The sequence below is a fragment of the Vitis vinifera genome, chromosome 5, assembly GCF_030704535.1.
Source record: "Vitis vinifera cultivar Pinot Noir 40024 chromosome 5, ASM3070453v1".
NCBI classification, from domain to species: domain Eukaryota; kingdom Viridiplantae; phylum Streptophyta; class Magnoliopsida; order Vitales; family Vitaceae; genus Vitis; species Vitis vinifera.
In genome coordinates this window covers 23,946,099-23,962,473 of record NC_081809.1, presented here as the reverse complement: position 1 = coordinate 23,962,473, position 16,375 = coordinate 23,946,099, and the positions used below count along the sequence as shown (strand labels likewise).

General features: G+C 36.6%; 1 protein-coding gene across 3 annotated transcripts in view; it reads right to left on the bottom strand.

Annotated features, from left to right (window-relative positions):
* Positions 1–16,375, bottom strand: part of LOC100249259 (eIF-2-alpha kinase GCN2) — a 108,197-nt gene that overhangs the window by 28,856 nt on the left and 62,966 nt on the right. For all 3 annotated transcript variants that reach the window (XR_009465759.1, XR_009465760.1, XM_059737133.1), the window contains exons 15-18: positions 13,970–14,118; positions 13,568–13,817; positions 4,899–5,178; positions 4,701–4,794 (exon numbers count right to left, since the gene is read on the bottom strand). Coding sequence is in view for 1 of the 3 variants with exons in the window: in XM_059737133.1 (XP_059593116.1) it covers positions 4,701–4,794; positions 4,899–5,178; positions 13,568–13,817; positions 13,970–14,118 (773 nt within the window). In the remaining 2 variants the exon portion in view is untranslated. The remainder of the gene's footprint in view (positions 1–4,700; positions 4,795–4,898; positions 5,179–13,567; positions 13,818–13,969; positions 14,119–16,375) is intronic.

The following is a 16,375-nucleotide window of genomic DNA, read 5'->3' as shown; positions in this document are numbered from 1 at the left end:
TGGTCAGGTTGATCGCCTTAAGGCCCGCTTAGTTGCTACAGGCTATACTTAGGTTTATGGTTCTAATTATGGTGACACTTTCTCTCCTGTTGCCAAGATAGCTTCTGTTCCTCTATTGCTCTCCATGGCTGCTATGCGTTCTTGGCCTCTTTATTAGTTAGATATTAAAAATGCTTTCATTCATGGGGATCTTGCTAAGGAAGTTTATATGGAGCAACCACCTGGTTTTGTTGCTCAGGGGGAGTCTGGTTTAGTGTGTAGGTTACGCCGTTCTCTATATGGCTTGAAACAATCTCCTCGAGCATGGTTTAGCCGTTTTAGTTCTGTTGTTCAGGAGTTTGGCATGTTCCGCAGTACAGCAGACCATTCCATTTTCTATCATCATAACTCTTCGGGGCAGTGTATTTATCTGGTAGTTTATGTGGACGACATCGTCATTACAGGCAGTGATCAGAATGATATTCAGAACCTAAAGCAACACCTTTTCACCCACTTTCAGACTAAAGACTTGGGGAAACTCAAGTATTTCTTAGGGATTGAGATAGCTCAATCCAGTTCCGGTGTGGTTCTTTCCTAAAGGAAGCATGCTTTAGACATCTTGGAAGAAACCGGTATGTTAGACTGTAAACCAGTAGACACTCCTATGGATCCAAATGTCAAACTTATACCAGGACAGGGGGAGCCTTTAGGAGATCCTGGGAGATATCGGCGACTTGTAGGTAAACTAAACTACCTCACCATTACTCGTCCAGACATTTCTTTTCCTGTAAGTATTGTTAGTCAATTCCTACAGTCACCATGTGATAGCCATTGGGATGTTGTAATCCGCATTCTTCAATATATCAAAAGCACACCAGGCCAAGGTGTATTGTACGAGAACAGAGGTCATACCCAAGTTGTTGGTTACATAGATGCAGATTGGGCTGGCTTACCCACAGATAGACGTTCCACTTCCAGGTATTGTGTTTTTATTGGAGGGAGGTAACCTAATATCTTGGAAGAGTAAGAAACAAAATGTAGTGGCCAGATCTAGTGCTGAAGCTGAGTATCGAGCTATGACTCTGGCAACATGTGAACTCATATGGCTGAAACATCTTCTTCGGGAGTTGAGATTTGGAAAGGATGAACAGATGAAGCTCATCTGTGACAACCAAGCCGCTTTGCATATTGCATCCAATCCAATCTTCCATGAAAGGACCAAACACATTGAAGTTGATTGTCACTTCATTAGAGAGAAGATCGCATCAGGATGTGTGGCGACTAGTTTTGTCAATTCAAATGATCAACTAGCAGATATTTTTACTAAATCTCTCAGAGGTCCTAGAATTAAATACATTTGTAACAAGCTTGGTGCATATAACATATATGCTCCAGCTTGAGGGGGAGTGTTAGATAATGTATAGTTATTTAGGTTATTTACTTTTCCTTTTCCTTTTCTTTCCTTACTGTATTGTGGGTCCCACTAGCATGTATATATATACCCAAGTCCAATGTGTATTCTTTACAGTTTTTCAATAACAATAATTAGGGATTCTCCCTTTTTCTCTCTCTCTTCACAATCTCCAGCCTTTATTTCCTTGGGATTGTTTTTCCCATTTGCTAGCTGCCAGAATCAAGGAGATTTATTGACATCTGCTGTCATATTTCTTATATAAGACCCTTTTTAATCAGCTATATTTTCAGAATGAATTCAATAGAGTTTTCACCTCATTCTACAATTAGCTTCCCTGGCATCTTCCCACTCCATCAAAGGAATATCTCCAATAATTATCTCCATACCTCTCCAAGAGGTGACAACTATCTCATCAGGTCACCTAGATATGTTACTACATCAAAATATCTCCTATACTTCATTGAAGATGCCTTTTGATAATTGGCTTTGCAAAATTCTAGATGTTACCACTGAGTTGGCATGCTCCTTCTCTAAGGTTCCTTGCTTAGCTAATCAATCTGTAAACCCGTAAGCTAAGCAACGAGCCAAACACTTAGTTTGTTCTTTTAGTTGGAGACCTTTTTTCCTCCCTTGAGCATGTGGAGCTTTTGAAGAATGTACATTGATTTGTTTGCTAATAATTTGTGCAGATAGTTGTAGGTTTAGTGGAGCAATATATATTTCTGATTTTTTTATCAGCAATTGGACATTAGAAGGATTACTCATACCTCTTTGTATTTTCCATTCAATGAATTGACTAAATTTTTTTTCTCATTGGAAAAAAAGAACCTTAAGAGACTTGGTTTTATATCTAATTGGATGTTCATTGGGGGTAAGATCACTTAGATATTTTGAGCCTGTTTCATCTAAATTGAGAGTGGATCCAATTAGTGGACATGTACAACAGAAACTACATTTTTTTTCCAAAAGGATCAACAAGGTAGAAGGCGGTGCCATCTCATTTCCATGGCCTCATATTCATGTGGCATAATTTCGTCCGTGGGTTGCTGTGTAGCTAATTTTTCTCTAGAAAACTCTATAAATAGGCTTGAAAGGGCTTCATTCAAGAGGACTGGAATTTTTCTCTTTGAAATTAATCCATTAATAGCAGTGTATTAGAGCCCTACACACTAATAGCAGTTCCCCTAAGATCAATAGCTTTCCATTTAAAAAAATGGCCAGCCCTATACTTCTTACCACATCCAAAGACATTGCACCGATCTTGGTCTCCCACAAGAGACGCTGAATTGGACTTCTAAAAACATAATAAAAATTTAACAATCTTCTCTCTTTTTTTTCCCTGGATCATTCAGTTAAAAAATGTTCCAGGGAGAATTCATAGTTCTATCAATCAACCATAGTAGAAAAACCAAAGAATATTAGAGAAGGTTTCTCAACCTCTTCATTTGATCAGATTTTGTTACTTTGGGAAGGATTCCTCATCCTTCACATGTACTTTTAAATCCATATTAATGAATATGTTTGTTTATAATAAAAAATAAAAAAAACCAAAGAACCAAAAGAGAAGTTTTCCCTTTTCCTCAATACCTATCATAAATTCATCAAATAAAACAACTTAGAAAGTCCTTTTTCTGTGCATGAACTATCCCTGTGCTTCTTTTTTTGGAGCATGTAGAGCTAACCTGATCCTTCAGAGACGTTACATCCATCAAGATATCTTTTGAATATTCTTTATAGGAACTCCCATATTTCCATAAGACCAAGTGAACTTTCTATACCACAGAATGTTTAGAGCAATTAACATTTTGAACATCCAATAAGGACTCCTCATCCACAACCATTTCAAGAGCTCCACCACTTCATCCTTCCTTATTAACCTGTTTTGAAGGATGTCTCACAACATTTTCCAGAAACTCCACAGCACAACCATTTTGCAAAATAATCCTCAATGGGCCTTCTCTCCTTCCAGACATTTCAGACTGCTCCAAAACCCTATTCTCAACTGCTTCTCCCCAGGCTCTTTAACTCAAATGCTCCATTTAAGTATCCTGCCGAGTAGAAAAGAAAAAGGAAGACAGAGAAGAGAGGCCTCATCATCACAGTCCATAGCAGAAGGGGCAAAGCCACCAAAGACATATTGGACTCTACTGCATCCTCACTGTTGGAGAAGTCTGAAAGGATTAACGAAGGGATCAACATAAAGGCCCTCAACTTCTCAGCTCTGCTGTTTTCAAAAACCAGGAAGGTAAAAATCTCAATCTCAGCCAAGGCCCCAAAATTTTTGTGGCTTGTTGTTGCTAAATTTGCTTATCAAGATTATGGGGTAAGTCAACAGCTACCACTGCTTTCAGATTTTGAAAATTAGCATGAGGTTGGGCGTAGTTCCTAAGTAGAGGAGCTATTGGTAAATTCCTTCTTAAGGATTAGGTTGTGATTTGGCAATCGCCACTTTCTTTTCTATTTTTCTTTTTTTTTCTTCTCCTCTTTTTTTCTTTTCAAGCAAACATTTTGATTTTGTTTTCCTTCTTATAATGTTATATCCAAGTGTCCATACCCATTGTTGAGATTTTTTTTAGCCAAGTCTTCAAATCGTCAAATTTTTAAGCGTGAGGAATAAGACATCCAACATATAGCAACGTAGGCTTTGATTATTCTCTTCATCCCTCCATGCCCTTTAAAGAGGGACCAATCTTCACTTAACCCATGATAGGTAAGAAGCACTCACAAAATTGAGCTTAAAGTTTCCATTTGAAGAGTTAAAGTTCTTAAAGTCTAGGCCAAACAGTTGAGCAAGGCTATTTATGTCCATCAAGGATTCTTTGGAGTTGGAAAACCCATCTATGTTGAATTTCCTAGATGCTCTTTATTGTGGTTAGCTTTGCCTTGTTAGTGTAGATCATTTTTGCTTGTGGTTTGTCTTGGGTTCTTTTTGTGTATACTACCTATATACGTCGGGTGTGCCCCCTCCTTTTAGGCGCTTCTTAATACATGATCTAGTTGTCTATAAATAAAAAATGCAATTGCCACATGGATTTGTCTAAAGCTCTTAGCCATCTCTATGTGAATAGTGAACTAGTGAGGAAAGTGGTTGTCAAAATGAAATCCATGGAGACAGCAGGATGCTACAAGGTTGACAAAAGTAGAGGAGGCTAATGAGCAAGAAAAGGCTCTTACTACAGTTAGGCTAACGCATGGAATGCAAAATCTTTCAGCATGGTGACCCAAAATGACACCATTTGGATTATCATGTAATTTGGTGAAAGAACATGCAGGTAATACCCGTCTATTTAACTGTAGCAACCAATACCTGATTCGTAATAACCCAATTAACAAAAGGCAAACGCAGCTCATGACAAAGCTCAATCATGTCTCCTCCATGGGTCAGTAGCTTAACAGTATTCCTTCAATCATTAACCAAAAGTAATTAACTAGAACTAAAACAATAAAAAAAATAATGAGAATTAAATGGAATGATGATAACAAGGAGTTCGACAAAAAGAGGAACCTGATGGTTTGTGGGCAATCATCCAGCAAACGAATTGGTACAACTTCGAGACGCTTTGCACAGTGATGCCTAAACACTTCCCTTGTGACCTCACTAACATGATCACGGAGTTCAGTGTCTGAATCTGTGTACTGGATAGAGGATGTATCATCTCCAACTAACCTCAATCTTCCAAAATGTTGGAGGTTTTTTGCACTTAACATTTCTTTGTCAAAAATAGCATTAACAACTTTATCATAAACACCTGTGTCCTCTGAAGTCTGCATTGTTCGTAGAATGTCTGCATATATAGGGAAAACACCAAGGCAAAGCAACATGATTTTAAGCAAAAGCACAAAAGAGAAATAAAAGATGCAAATAAATAAATCTGACACAAGTTAAGAACTAACAAAATGCAGAAGGCATAAAATGCCTGACTATGTTTTCAATGTCATTTTCCTTATTTTGAAATATCCCCTCCATTTTATACTGCATAAAGTGTCAAGAAATGCTTGGAGTAGACACACAACACGATTCTCAGAAGTGCAATGAATACTTGTCACTTTCAGTACAACAAAAGAAATAAATAACCAACCAAATGAGACCAAGACACAAAACATACTAAAACTATACAAAAAGTTCTTTAACATTTCACCAAGGCAACCTAAATTGATTTTCTCCTTGAGGTTTTTTGGCCATTTTCAGAAACAAACAGTTTATTCCCATAAAAGAAACACCAAGAAGTATGACAAATCTGTCCTCCATAATATATCCACTACATAAATCTGATCAAAAGCAGGAAGATGTTATCCACTCTAGAAAGCAAAGGTTTAGCTCCCCACTTCAAAAGTGGTTATAGCTATAATATCAATTTTTGAGGAGCTAGAAAATCCTCTACAAAAGAGATCAAATGTTTAGCTCCCCACTTGCTAACATATCCACCACAAGATTAGCTGAGGAGCACCCTAACTCTGAAGCGCTAACAAAAAATTGGCTAGATCACCCATCAATTACCATGAGTCCCTTTCTTCTTCACCCAAAATGGGACTACTGCAAAATCTGCTTTTACTATAAGGTTTGATGGATCCTTATCTTTGACCAACTTCAGGCCTTTGAACAAGGCTAATCTCTGCCTAATGACTAGACCCATTCAAGCATGTTTCCTCTAATCCCTAACTGCCTTGGGTTTCCAACAAACACCCATCAAAATTTAACTTGATAAGGAGCCCATTTAGGGAGTGTCTTCTCTGACAATCTAGGAAATCTGCATACTAGTAATATAAGCAATAGATGAAATCCCGCATTGTCTACAAAGTTCTCTATCAAAATCATGAAATTCCTCTCCGGCCATATACTCCCAATTAATGTGAGACCAATACACCACCTCTAAGAAGACCTCCAAGATCCTAGTTGGAACCCAGTTAAACCCCAGCAAGTCTAAACAACCTATGACAAAATGTCTATGCTACTAGGCCACACAATGGTACTAGCATTAAGGAACAGGTTGTTTTTTGGGCTGACCTTAGATGATTTCCATTATAAAGGAATTTGTTTTCCTACCATGGAAACCTAAAATTTATTTCCCCTTGAGAGTTGTTCTCTGCCAGATTTAGATGATTTTCTACCACCAGTTGAGGAGATGAAACTAGAGTAGATATTATTCCAAGCATTCAGCTATAAATCTACTCATGAGACATAATTTTTTTTTAATAATAAAAAATAATATTTTATTTCATTAAAAAGTAAGAGTATAATACAAGGAAGGATGAGATATCCTCTCACCAAAACAACAAGAAAGGAAATATATCATTCATAATACATGTTTTTGCATATTTCTTTAAGAAACCGAAAAATCTGAGGTGCATCACTTTCCATACTACAAGTAAAAAATCATAGAGAACTAGCCAAATAAATGGCATAGATTATGCTTGTAGAGAGTGTAATACTTCATCAAGGAAAAAGTGTATAAAATTAAATGGAAGTTAAAATACATTTGGATTGAACCCTGTAGGTAAATAATTTTAATCTTCAGAAAATAAAACAACGCACACCGCAATCCCTGTAGGTAAATATTTGGATTGAACCCTTAGCAACTTAATAAAACCCACATCAGATAAACCCACTTCTGGAATAGTTAACTTTCTTCTTCTTTTTTTTTTTGTCAATAGGTTGCACAGATATGATTGTAATTTAGATCCTATATTTTAGCTCTTAATTTAGGGGAGTAGGATGCTTCCTAATTCAGTATAAGATAGGTAAACTTTTGTATTTTTATATAGCTATGTAAATCCTTAAGATAAATAAGAATCAATTTTTTATTCTTCACAAACTCACATGGTATCGAAGCATACCTAGATTCTTTGGGAGTTTCTCCAACAACCTTCAGTGTTGCTTCCACCTTTCATTTTTATTTTTCTGAATGACCTTTATTATAAATTTGTCCATTTATGTCCAAAACACCCAAACTGATCAGCCCAAACATCATGTCACCCTTCAACAGTCAGGTTCCATTCAACCTGAACGCCCAACCATGCAAATCTCCACTTCCAAGTTAAATGGTAGGAACTAGGGAGTGCACTGCTCTCTGACATAAGGTTATCTTGAGCATTCTATGGAATGAATTCAAATGGTTGGGACATCAACATTTTAGTTAAGTGGTCGCATGCCCTTGGAAGGCTATTTGCCAGGTCATCAATGATTTATCTAATGATACTTAGTTTTTGGTTCGAGACAAAAATCCACTTTTAAGAACAAATGATTTATTGATCAGAGATCTACTTCAAGATATTGTACTTTTGTGGGAAGCAACTCAGTTATGTGGAGAAGCAAGAGACAACATGTAGCCGCTTGGTCTAGTGCTGAAGTTAAGTTACAAGCTATGGCCCTTTATCATTTGTGAACTCATGTGGCTAAAGGGTCTATTGCAGGAATTTACAAGTGCAACTTGAGGATCCCATGAGACAATATTGTGACAACAAGGCTACAATCAACATTGCTCACAACCCAGTACAATATGACAAAACTAAACATGTTGAAATTGATAGGTATTTCATTAAAGAAAAGATTGATAGTGGGTTGATTTACACTCCATTTGTCGCATCCAAACTACTAGTTGACGTCTTCAAAAGGGAATTCAGAATCCTACATTCAATTCTATGGTTGGCAAGTTGGGAATGGAAAATATCTTTGAGCTAGCTTGAGGTGGACTGTTGGAATTCCTGATTTCATGGAGTTTATTTGATTTCTTCTTGATTTTGTGCATATTTAAATTAGTTGACCATGTAAATTAGAGAATTGGTAATTTAGAGGATTTGTAGGAAGAATTTTAGGAGTAGTTTAGTTGTCTTATTTGGTTTCCATTTATTGTACAAGTTGTATATATATATGCATACTAATTTTCAATGAATGAATAAGAAGATTTCTTATTTTCCAACAAATTTGTGGTACGGGAATCAATATGACTTTGCAAGTTCTGAGTTTGACAGAGTTTCATCAGTTCAAAATTCTCCTATTTCATCTATCCTTGGACTTTCTCCCCCTCTTAATTGGAATTTTAACAATAGTAAAACCTCACCAATTCACAGAATCAGAGATGGAGAATCTTGAAAGACTAATGTCCATTCTCAATAGTGTTAACCTATCACCTTCATCCCTAGATGTGAGAGCTTGGTCATTTTCACCTTCGGTTTATTTTGGTCAATTTTTTTTCCTAGCCTTATCTAATCAATCAGTTTTAGTTCTCTCTTAGTAATTTCATTTGGAATCAAAAGCTCAATTAAAGGTTAAGGCATTTGCTTGGTCAAGGGCTAACAAATACCAATAACTTGCTTCAAGTGAGAAAACCTTTCAATGTCTTTAGTCTAGATTGTTGCACTCTTTGTATGGATGGTGGCGAATCTATAGATCACTTTTTTTACACTATCCAATGACTTTAGAGTTATGACATAAGTTATTTAGACTGATCAACTTGGTTTGGGTTCCTCCTAGTAGTGTCTATAACATGTTGACCATTTCTTTTAAGGGGTTGGCAAGCACAAATAGGAGCAACATTCTATGGTAAATCACTTGTCTTATGTTGATCTGGATGGTATGGCAGGAAAGAAATGAAAGGATCTTTGATGATAAGTGGAGGGCATAAAACATTATGGGACTAAGTCTGTTTCTATTCATCTTTTTGGGCATCTACTATTACAACTTTCAAGGGTATTCCTCTCAACTTTATTCAACTTGATTGAATTTTTCAATATATAGATCAAAAGGTTTAAAATAATAATATCAAGATGTTTCGATGTCTTCTGGTTTATTTTCTTTTCCTTTGTTTTGATCAAGTTAGTATTTAGGAAAGGATTTCTCATCCTTCTCTTGTTTACTCTCTTAATGAAAATGAAGTATATGGAGTGGCATCAATTGGCCATGATTTCCTTGAGAAGCAAAGGGAAAATGAAGTATATAACCAGATCTGCAAAGCCTCCAACAGAGGATGACCTGAAGTATGAAAGTTGGGAGGCCGAGAACTCCGTGGTGACGTCTTGGCTACTCCATTCAATGCAACCGGAGATCAGCAAGACATGTCTACTCCTGCCCACTGCCAAGGATATTTGGGAAGCAGTCACAAGAACATACTCCAAGGGAGGCTTTGCATCTCAAATATTTCAACTAAAGCGGCAGATTATCAAAACTAAGCAAGGTTCTTCAAATGTCACAGAGTATTACAATCCTTTCAAAGCACTGTTGACAAAACTGGATCTCTATCAAAATGTGGAGATGGAATCAGCTGCAGATACAAAGAAGTTGAAGGACATGTTGGAAATGGAACGAATATTTCAGTTTTTGTGAATCTAAATCCTAAATTTGACCAGGCGTTTGGTTAAGTGTTGGGTAAAGATCCTTTTCCCAGCCTTGATGAAGCTTTCGCTCATAACCGAAGGGAAGAGAGTTGTAAGGAGCTAATGGGTGGTAATTCAGGAGTTCCAACAATCAAGAATTCAACACTTGTAGTGTCCAAGCCAGGCTCTAATGCAGAAAACAACAAGAAACCAGTAGACAAAGAGAAGATGTGGTGCAATTACTGACACAAGTCTAGACATATGAGGAAAATGTGCTGGAAGGTACATGGGAAACCTCAAAATCTGAAAAGTTCAGAGGAAATTATGCAGCAAAACCTGGACATGATAATCAAACTACCACAGTGGAAGAAAACCAAGACACTTCAAGGTTCAACAAAGCTGATATCAAAAGACATAGGAGATTGCTGAGCCAACTTGAGGACGGTAATGCAACCTCAACTCCAAATTCAGGTTCTTGTTCCATGGTTCAATCAGGTACAAAAGAGTTCATTTCTTCCAAATATTATTCAAATACTTGGATCATAGATTTAGGTGCTTCAGAGCATATGACGAGCAATTCAAACTTTTCCTCTAGTTATTTACCATGTTTAAGAAAATAGAAAATAAAAGTGGCCGACGGCTCGATTTCATCTATAGTTGGTCAAGGACCTGTGAGAATCTCACCCACCTTGTCCTTAAACCACAATCTGTTGTCTACTAGAAAGATCACAAAGGACCAAAATTGTCTGTTGAGTTCACTCCTTATTGTTGTTTCCAAGACAATTGGGCATGGTAAGTTAAAAGATAGTCCAAGGTCCCAAAGATTGGTTTCAACCCACAAAACCAATGCTGATCAGATTTTTCTTTAGCACAGCCGTTTAGGATACCCACCAGTTTCCTTGTGAAAAAATAGTTTCCTTCTTTGTTTGAAAATAATGATGTTGGTAATTACCATTGTGAATCATGTACTTTGACTAAACATTATCGAGAAAGTTTCCAATAAGAGAATTTCAATTGATCTCGTCATTTAGTTTGATTCATTTGGATGTTTGGAGTCCCTCTCATGTCAAAATTATTTCAGGGTCTCACTGGTTTGTTACCTTTATAGATGATTGCACTAGAAACACTTGGGTTTACCTAATGAAATCAAAGTTAGAAGTCTCATATATTTTCCTTGTTTTCTACAAATTAGTTGGCACTCAGTTAGGGACCAAAATTCGAACATTCAGATCTGATAATGATAAGGAGCATTTTTCATCCAAGAATTAACAAGCCCTTCGGAACATGAGGGTACTTTGCACCATTCATCATGTGTTGACACCTCCAACAAAATGGGTTGGTTGAGAGGAAAAATAGGCATCTATTGGAAGTAGCTCAAACATTCTTGTCCCAAAAGGGTGCACTCAAACATATGGAATAGACTACCAGGAGATGCTTGCACCAATGGCTAAAATGAATACAATCAGAATTCTTTTATCCTTGGCAGCAAATAAGGATTGGCTTTTACATCAGTTTGATGTGAAGAATGCTTTCTACCTTGGAGACTTAGAATGAGAAGTCTACATGGATATTCCACTGAGCATAATTCTGAGAAAAATAAGGTATGCAAGCTTAAAAAAATCCTTTTTATGGTCTAGAGTAATCACCATAGACTTGGTTTGGGAGGTTCACCAAGTCAAAGTTAAAGAGAGGATGTTTTCAAAGTCAAGATTATCACACCTTATTCATAAAAAAAGGTCCTCTATTGGAAGAGTCATTGCACTAATTACATATGTAGATAACATCATTGTCACTGGTGATGACATTGAAGAATCGATGGGATTAAAGACATTTAGCAAAAGAATTTGAAATCCAAGATGTGGATAAGGCATTTTCTTGGGCCAAATCCACAGATAGGAGATTAACTCTGACTATTGTACCTTCTTAGGAGGTAATTTAGTTACTTGGAGAAATAAGAAACAACTAATGGTTGCTCACTCTAGTGCAAAGGTGGAATTCAAAGTCATGGCTCAAGGGATGTGTGAACTACTCTGGCTGAAAATAATATTTTTCAATGATGTTGTATTGTGATTAAAAAAAAAACAACGGCTATAAAGACAGTCCATAATCCAATACATCATGACTGGACCAAATATGTGGAAGTGGATAGACATTTCATCAAGGAAAAATTAGAATCAGGACAAGTTTGCACTCCATGCTTTTCATCCTTTAAACAGCTAGCCGATGTGCTCAGTAAAAGATTATCTAGTACAGTTTTTCATCAGCTTGTGGACAAGCTTGGTATGCAAAATATAATTGCACCAACTTAAGGAGTGTTTGAATAATTGACTTATTATTTTTTTCTATAAATAAGCTGCACAGATATGATTGTAATTTGTATACTATATTTTAGCTCTTAATTTAGGGATTAGACTGTTTCCTGGTTTAGTCTAACATACATCAACTCTTGCCTTTTTATTTATCTATGTAAATCTTTTAGATAAATGAGAATTAGTTTTTTATTCTTCACAAGCGCACACCCAATCTATATCTATTAAACATATGTAAAATACTATACCATTAACTAAAATTTTCAAAAATATAATTTCTAACTAAAAAGAATTATTAAAACAAATTGAAAGTGGTAATCAGGTTTGGTCTTGGTGGGAAGCCATTTTTTTTTCTTTTTTTTTTTTGAAACAAAGAGGAACCCTTTTATAACAAACAAAAAGGAAAAAATAAAAAACCTAGCCTTCAAGCCGAAAGTAGGAAAAGGAAAAGACTGGACCAATTGCCAATACAAGAAAAAGAATATATCAAAATAAGCACCCAATGAAGAAACAAAACCTAAATGAGGGAGGAGGAAGTCCCAATAAACACCTTGAACAAGGACTTCCCAATCTTAGGAAAGTTATTTTTGCTATCTAGTTGTCTGACAGCAACACCATTCCTGGAAGGTCAATGATCTTGTGTATACAAACATCCAATACCAACCCCTTTTCCTTCCTTGAAATGCCAAAGAATAATCATTAAATCTCCATCCATCCAAAGGGTGCCAACACCCATCAATGGTCCATGGATCAAGCCTTCAAGTAAGTAAGAGAAATCTTCCTGAATGGCCAAACTAGAACCAACTGGCACAGCGAAAACCCCCAACTATACTGCCCTTGTTTTTTATAATCATTCCACCAATCTCCATACACCCTGGAATAGAACTATGTTCATCCAAACTTAAGGTGCATTTGGGTATTTTTATTTTTAGGCTTCCATGAACCTAATCACTTAGAGGGTGACATAGCTAGTTGAGGGAAGACCACAATGTTTTCTACTTTGTTCTTTGTCGACCAAAGAGAATGGTGGAATTGATGTAATCAATGGATATACTTCAAGTTCAAGGGAGCCAAGTAAAAATGTGCATGCAATTGTCTCTTTTGGTTTTTCTCTTTCTTTGCCTTTTCCAAGTAATTGTTTGGGTTTTAGTAACAAACATGTTCTAAAAAACCCTGGCACTTCTCTCCTTCCCAATCAAGCCACAAAATGGAAAGTATAGCACTTCTCATAAGACTTTCCCCTAGTTTTCCTCTCAGAGCCTGGAAAGCAATAATTATGATGTGAGAAATGCCTAAATGGCAAATCCAAGAGAAACTGCCCAAAAGAAAAAAACCTCTGCCACAACCAAAAGTCAACAGGATTCTGTAGGAAAAGAAATTTAGCCATCTCATCATTCCCTAAGCATCGAAGGAATGTGCAGCGTTAACAGTGATACAAGGTCTCCTAGCTTGCAGTAAGTCACTGGTATTAACCCTTTTATTGATCATGAACCAAGCTAAATAAATATGAAAACCAACACTTGTTCGAATACAAATATAGATATTGTTTACTTACTGTCTAGCAACTCGTATTCCATCCTTGGAGGAAATGCATGCTGTAAAAGTTCTGTGGCAAATGGACGATCAGATGGACTTGGAGACATCAAGTGCTGCAAAAGGGATGCTTGTTCAGGAAATTCAGCAACCCAAGAAGAAGGGAGTTCTCCCTTCTGTTTCAGATCATTAAGAACGATGCTTCTCTCCATTGCTGTTCCAAACGGGTGCCATAGTTCAAAGAACACAACTCCTAAGCTGTACATGTCTGCCTGTCATCTAACACACCTCAGCAACAATCACATGATATAATTTTGGACAGATAAATAATACAATAGCAGGTCTGCAGCAAGGCAGCAATAAGACATATCGGCTGGAGTCAAGGACATGAGAAAAAAGCTACATAGTCTATCCAATCATTTACCTTTTCATCAATCTTTGGCCACCCTTGCTCAATTTCTGGTGCAGTGTAAAAATAGGTACCAACTTGACCAGTACGATCAACTGATACTCCAGTTGTATCTGGAGGGACACCTGGATCCTGATCCAACTGCTCCAACTTCAAAAACTTGGCTGAGACAAAACAAAGAAAAAATGTACATTGTAATTCTTTATAAATATAGTTAAACTAAACTAGCTAACATGCATGAATGACATCAAGTTGCTCCTCACATATCTTCATCCAGAATAATTAGCCAAAAAAGGAAAAAAACGAAAAGAAAAAGAAAATGAACCCTAAACTTCTTAGCTTGTTATTAAAACTTTTGATTTCTTGTTTGAGCGCTCACTGATCTTGCCATACATTTTTCATCATGCTCATGTTATGGACGTGTTTCTCTATGCCAACCATTTTATACCATAGAAAAATAGTCAACATTTTCATTCCCAAGCTCACTCCTTTTTTCAGAGGATATCATTAATTAGGTTTATGCTAGGTTACGATCACACCTGTCAACTGGTAAAAATGAACAACACATCCTTTTCTTCTGTTTATGAATCATGTATGTGGCATGTATCATACCATATAATGGAACGTGACCTTTTTTTTTTTGACATATTGGGAAATGGAGAAAAATATATTAGTACACATATAAAAGACACATAGATTGCAACAGTGATGCAGCCAGCTCATTAAGTTTGTAGCAAGTAGTTATTATGATATTATTCAAACGTTCTTTTTCTCTCCTTTATCTTTCTCTTTCTCAGTTCCAAAAGTAGCTATGCTAAGCCATTACTTTGTCATGTTTATCAACTTGGAAAACATGCCATGTACTGTTTTTTTTTAACTTTTGTTTTTCTTTTTCCTTTCTTCATATTGTGTATCATAGAATCATGCCTCTAGAATGATCCTCAAAGCATTTGAAAGAAATGATATCATCTCCTCCATCATGCAAGGTGGGAATCGGTCAACCCCAACAAGGTTGAACATTCTATGCCACATAGCTTCTAGCCAATAAAGGAAAAGATGATCAGTTGATTCACCCCTCCTTGCACATAATAAACCATTCAAAATTAAGAGATTTGACAGGTCTCTTTTTTTTTAGCATATCATTGGTATTAACCCTCTTCCTAGCCGCAAACCATGCAAAAATCTTTACTCCATGAGGGGCTTTACATTTCTAAGCAAAACTAACTAGAACAAAAGGGATAGAAGTAAACGAATGATAGAAGACTTCGAAGAAAGAACTAAGAACAGCCTTGAAGAGGTCGAGGGCCAAACTTTCACACTAGGGTAGAAAGGTGATGGGTACACATAGGCTACAAAGGACATGGACATCAAGAAAGCTATTCCTCAATTTATTGATCTAGGAGGTTTAAGTGAAATTTAAAATTCCATGATGTGGAAGAGGAGAGTACGACAATAAAGATAAGAGTCTCTTGTCCTCACCACCCTGAAGAGATTTGGGTATTGAAGACAAAAAGGCAAATCACCATACCAACTGTATTCACAAAAGTGGATTTTTCAACCATTGCCCATGGAAAAGCAAGTGAAGCAAGAAAAACTAGAGAAGGTTAATAGCCTTCCAAGGACAATCATATTCTTTAGTCAGAGACCTCTGGGAGATCGTCCTTGCCTTGTTTGGTATTCAGTGGGTGTTCCCAGAGATAGTTAAAGAGGTGTTAATTAGTTGGAGGGGCCCTTTTGTGGGGAAAAAAAGGAAAAAGATCTGGAATTCCATTCCGTTGTGTATTTTTTGGACGATTTGGAAGGAAATGAATAGATTAGCTTTTAGGGGGGGGGGGGGGGGGGGGGGGGTTCCTTAGCTATTCAGAAACTCAAAAATTCTTTTGTATGTAACTTGTGGAGTTGGGCTAAGGTGTATATTGGAGAAGAGTCCTCTTCGCTTATAGGCTTTTTGGAGTGGCTAGCATCCACTTAAGGGTTGGTGAGATTGTTGTTTTTGCTTTTTGAGGTTTAGGCTACTATGTATACTCCTTGTATGCTTTGTAGCTTTTTGCCCTTTGATAATATATTTCGTGCTTATTTATCAAAAAAAAAAAATAGCCTTTCAAGGACAATGGTGCAACCACCTAACAACAGTGTTGACATCCTAATTGTTGGAAAATACACACAAGCTATAAGAAGATTTTCTAGTTGGGAAATATTTGCGAATCAAGTTTTTTTTTCCTTATGAGTTTAGTTGATTGATTCTTTTTTGTAAATAGAAATATACTAGGCTAGAACTTAGCTCCTTCCTTTGTGTATTTCTGACATCCTACAATTTGTATATATTTGGTGTCATTCTATTGAAAAAAAAAACAAGGGAGAAATTCTTAAAATCCTCAATAATCAAACATCAACCAATGGAATGATATTTTCTTTGTCTTC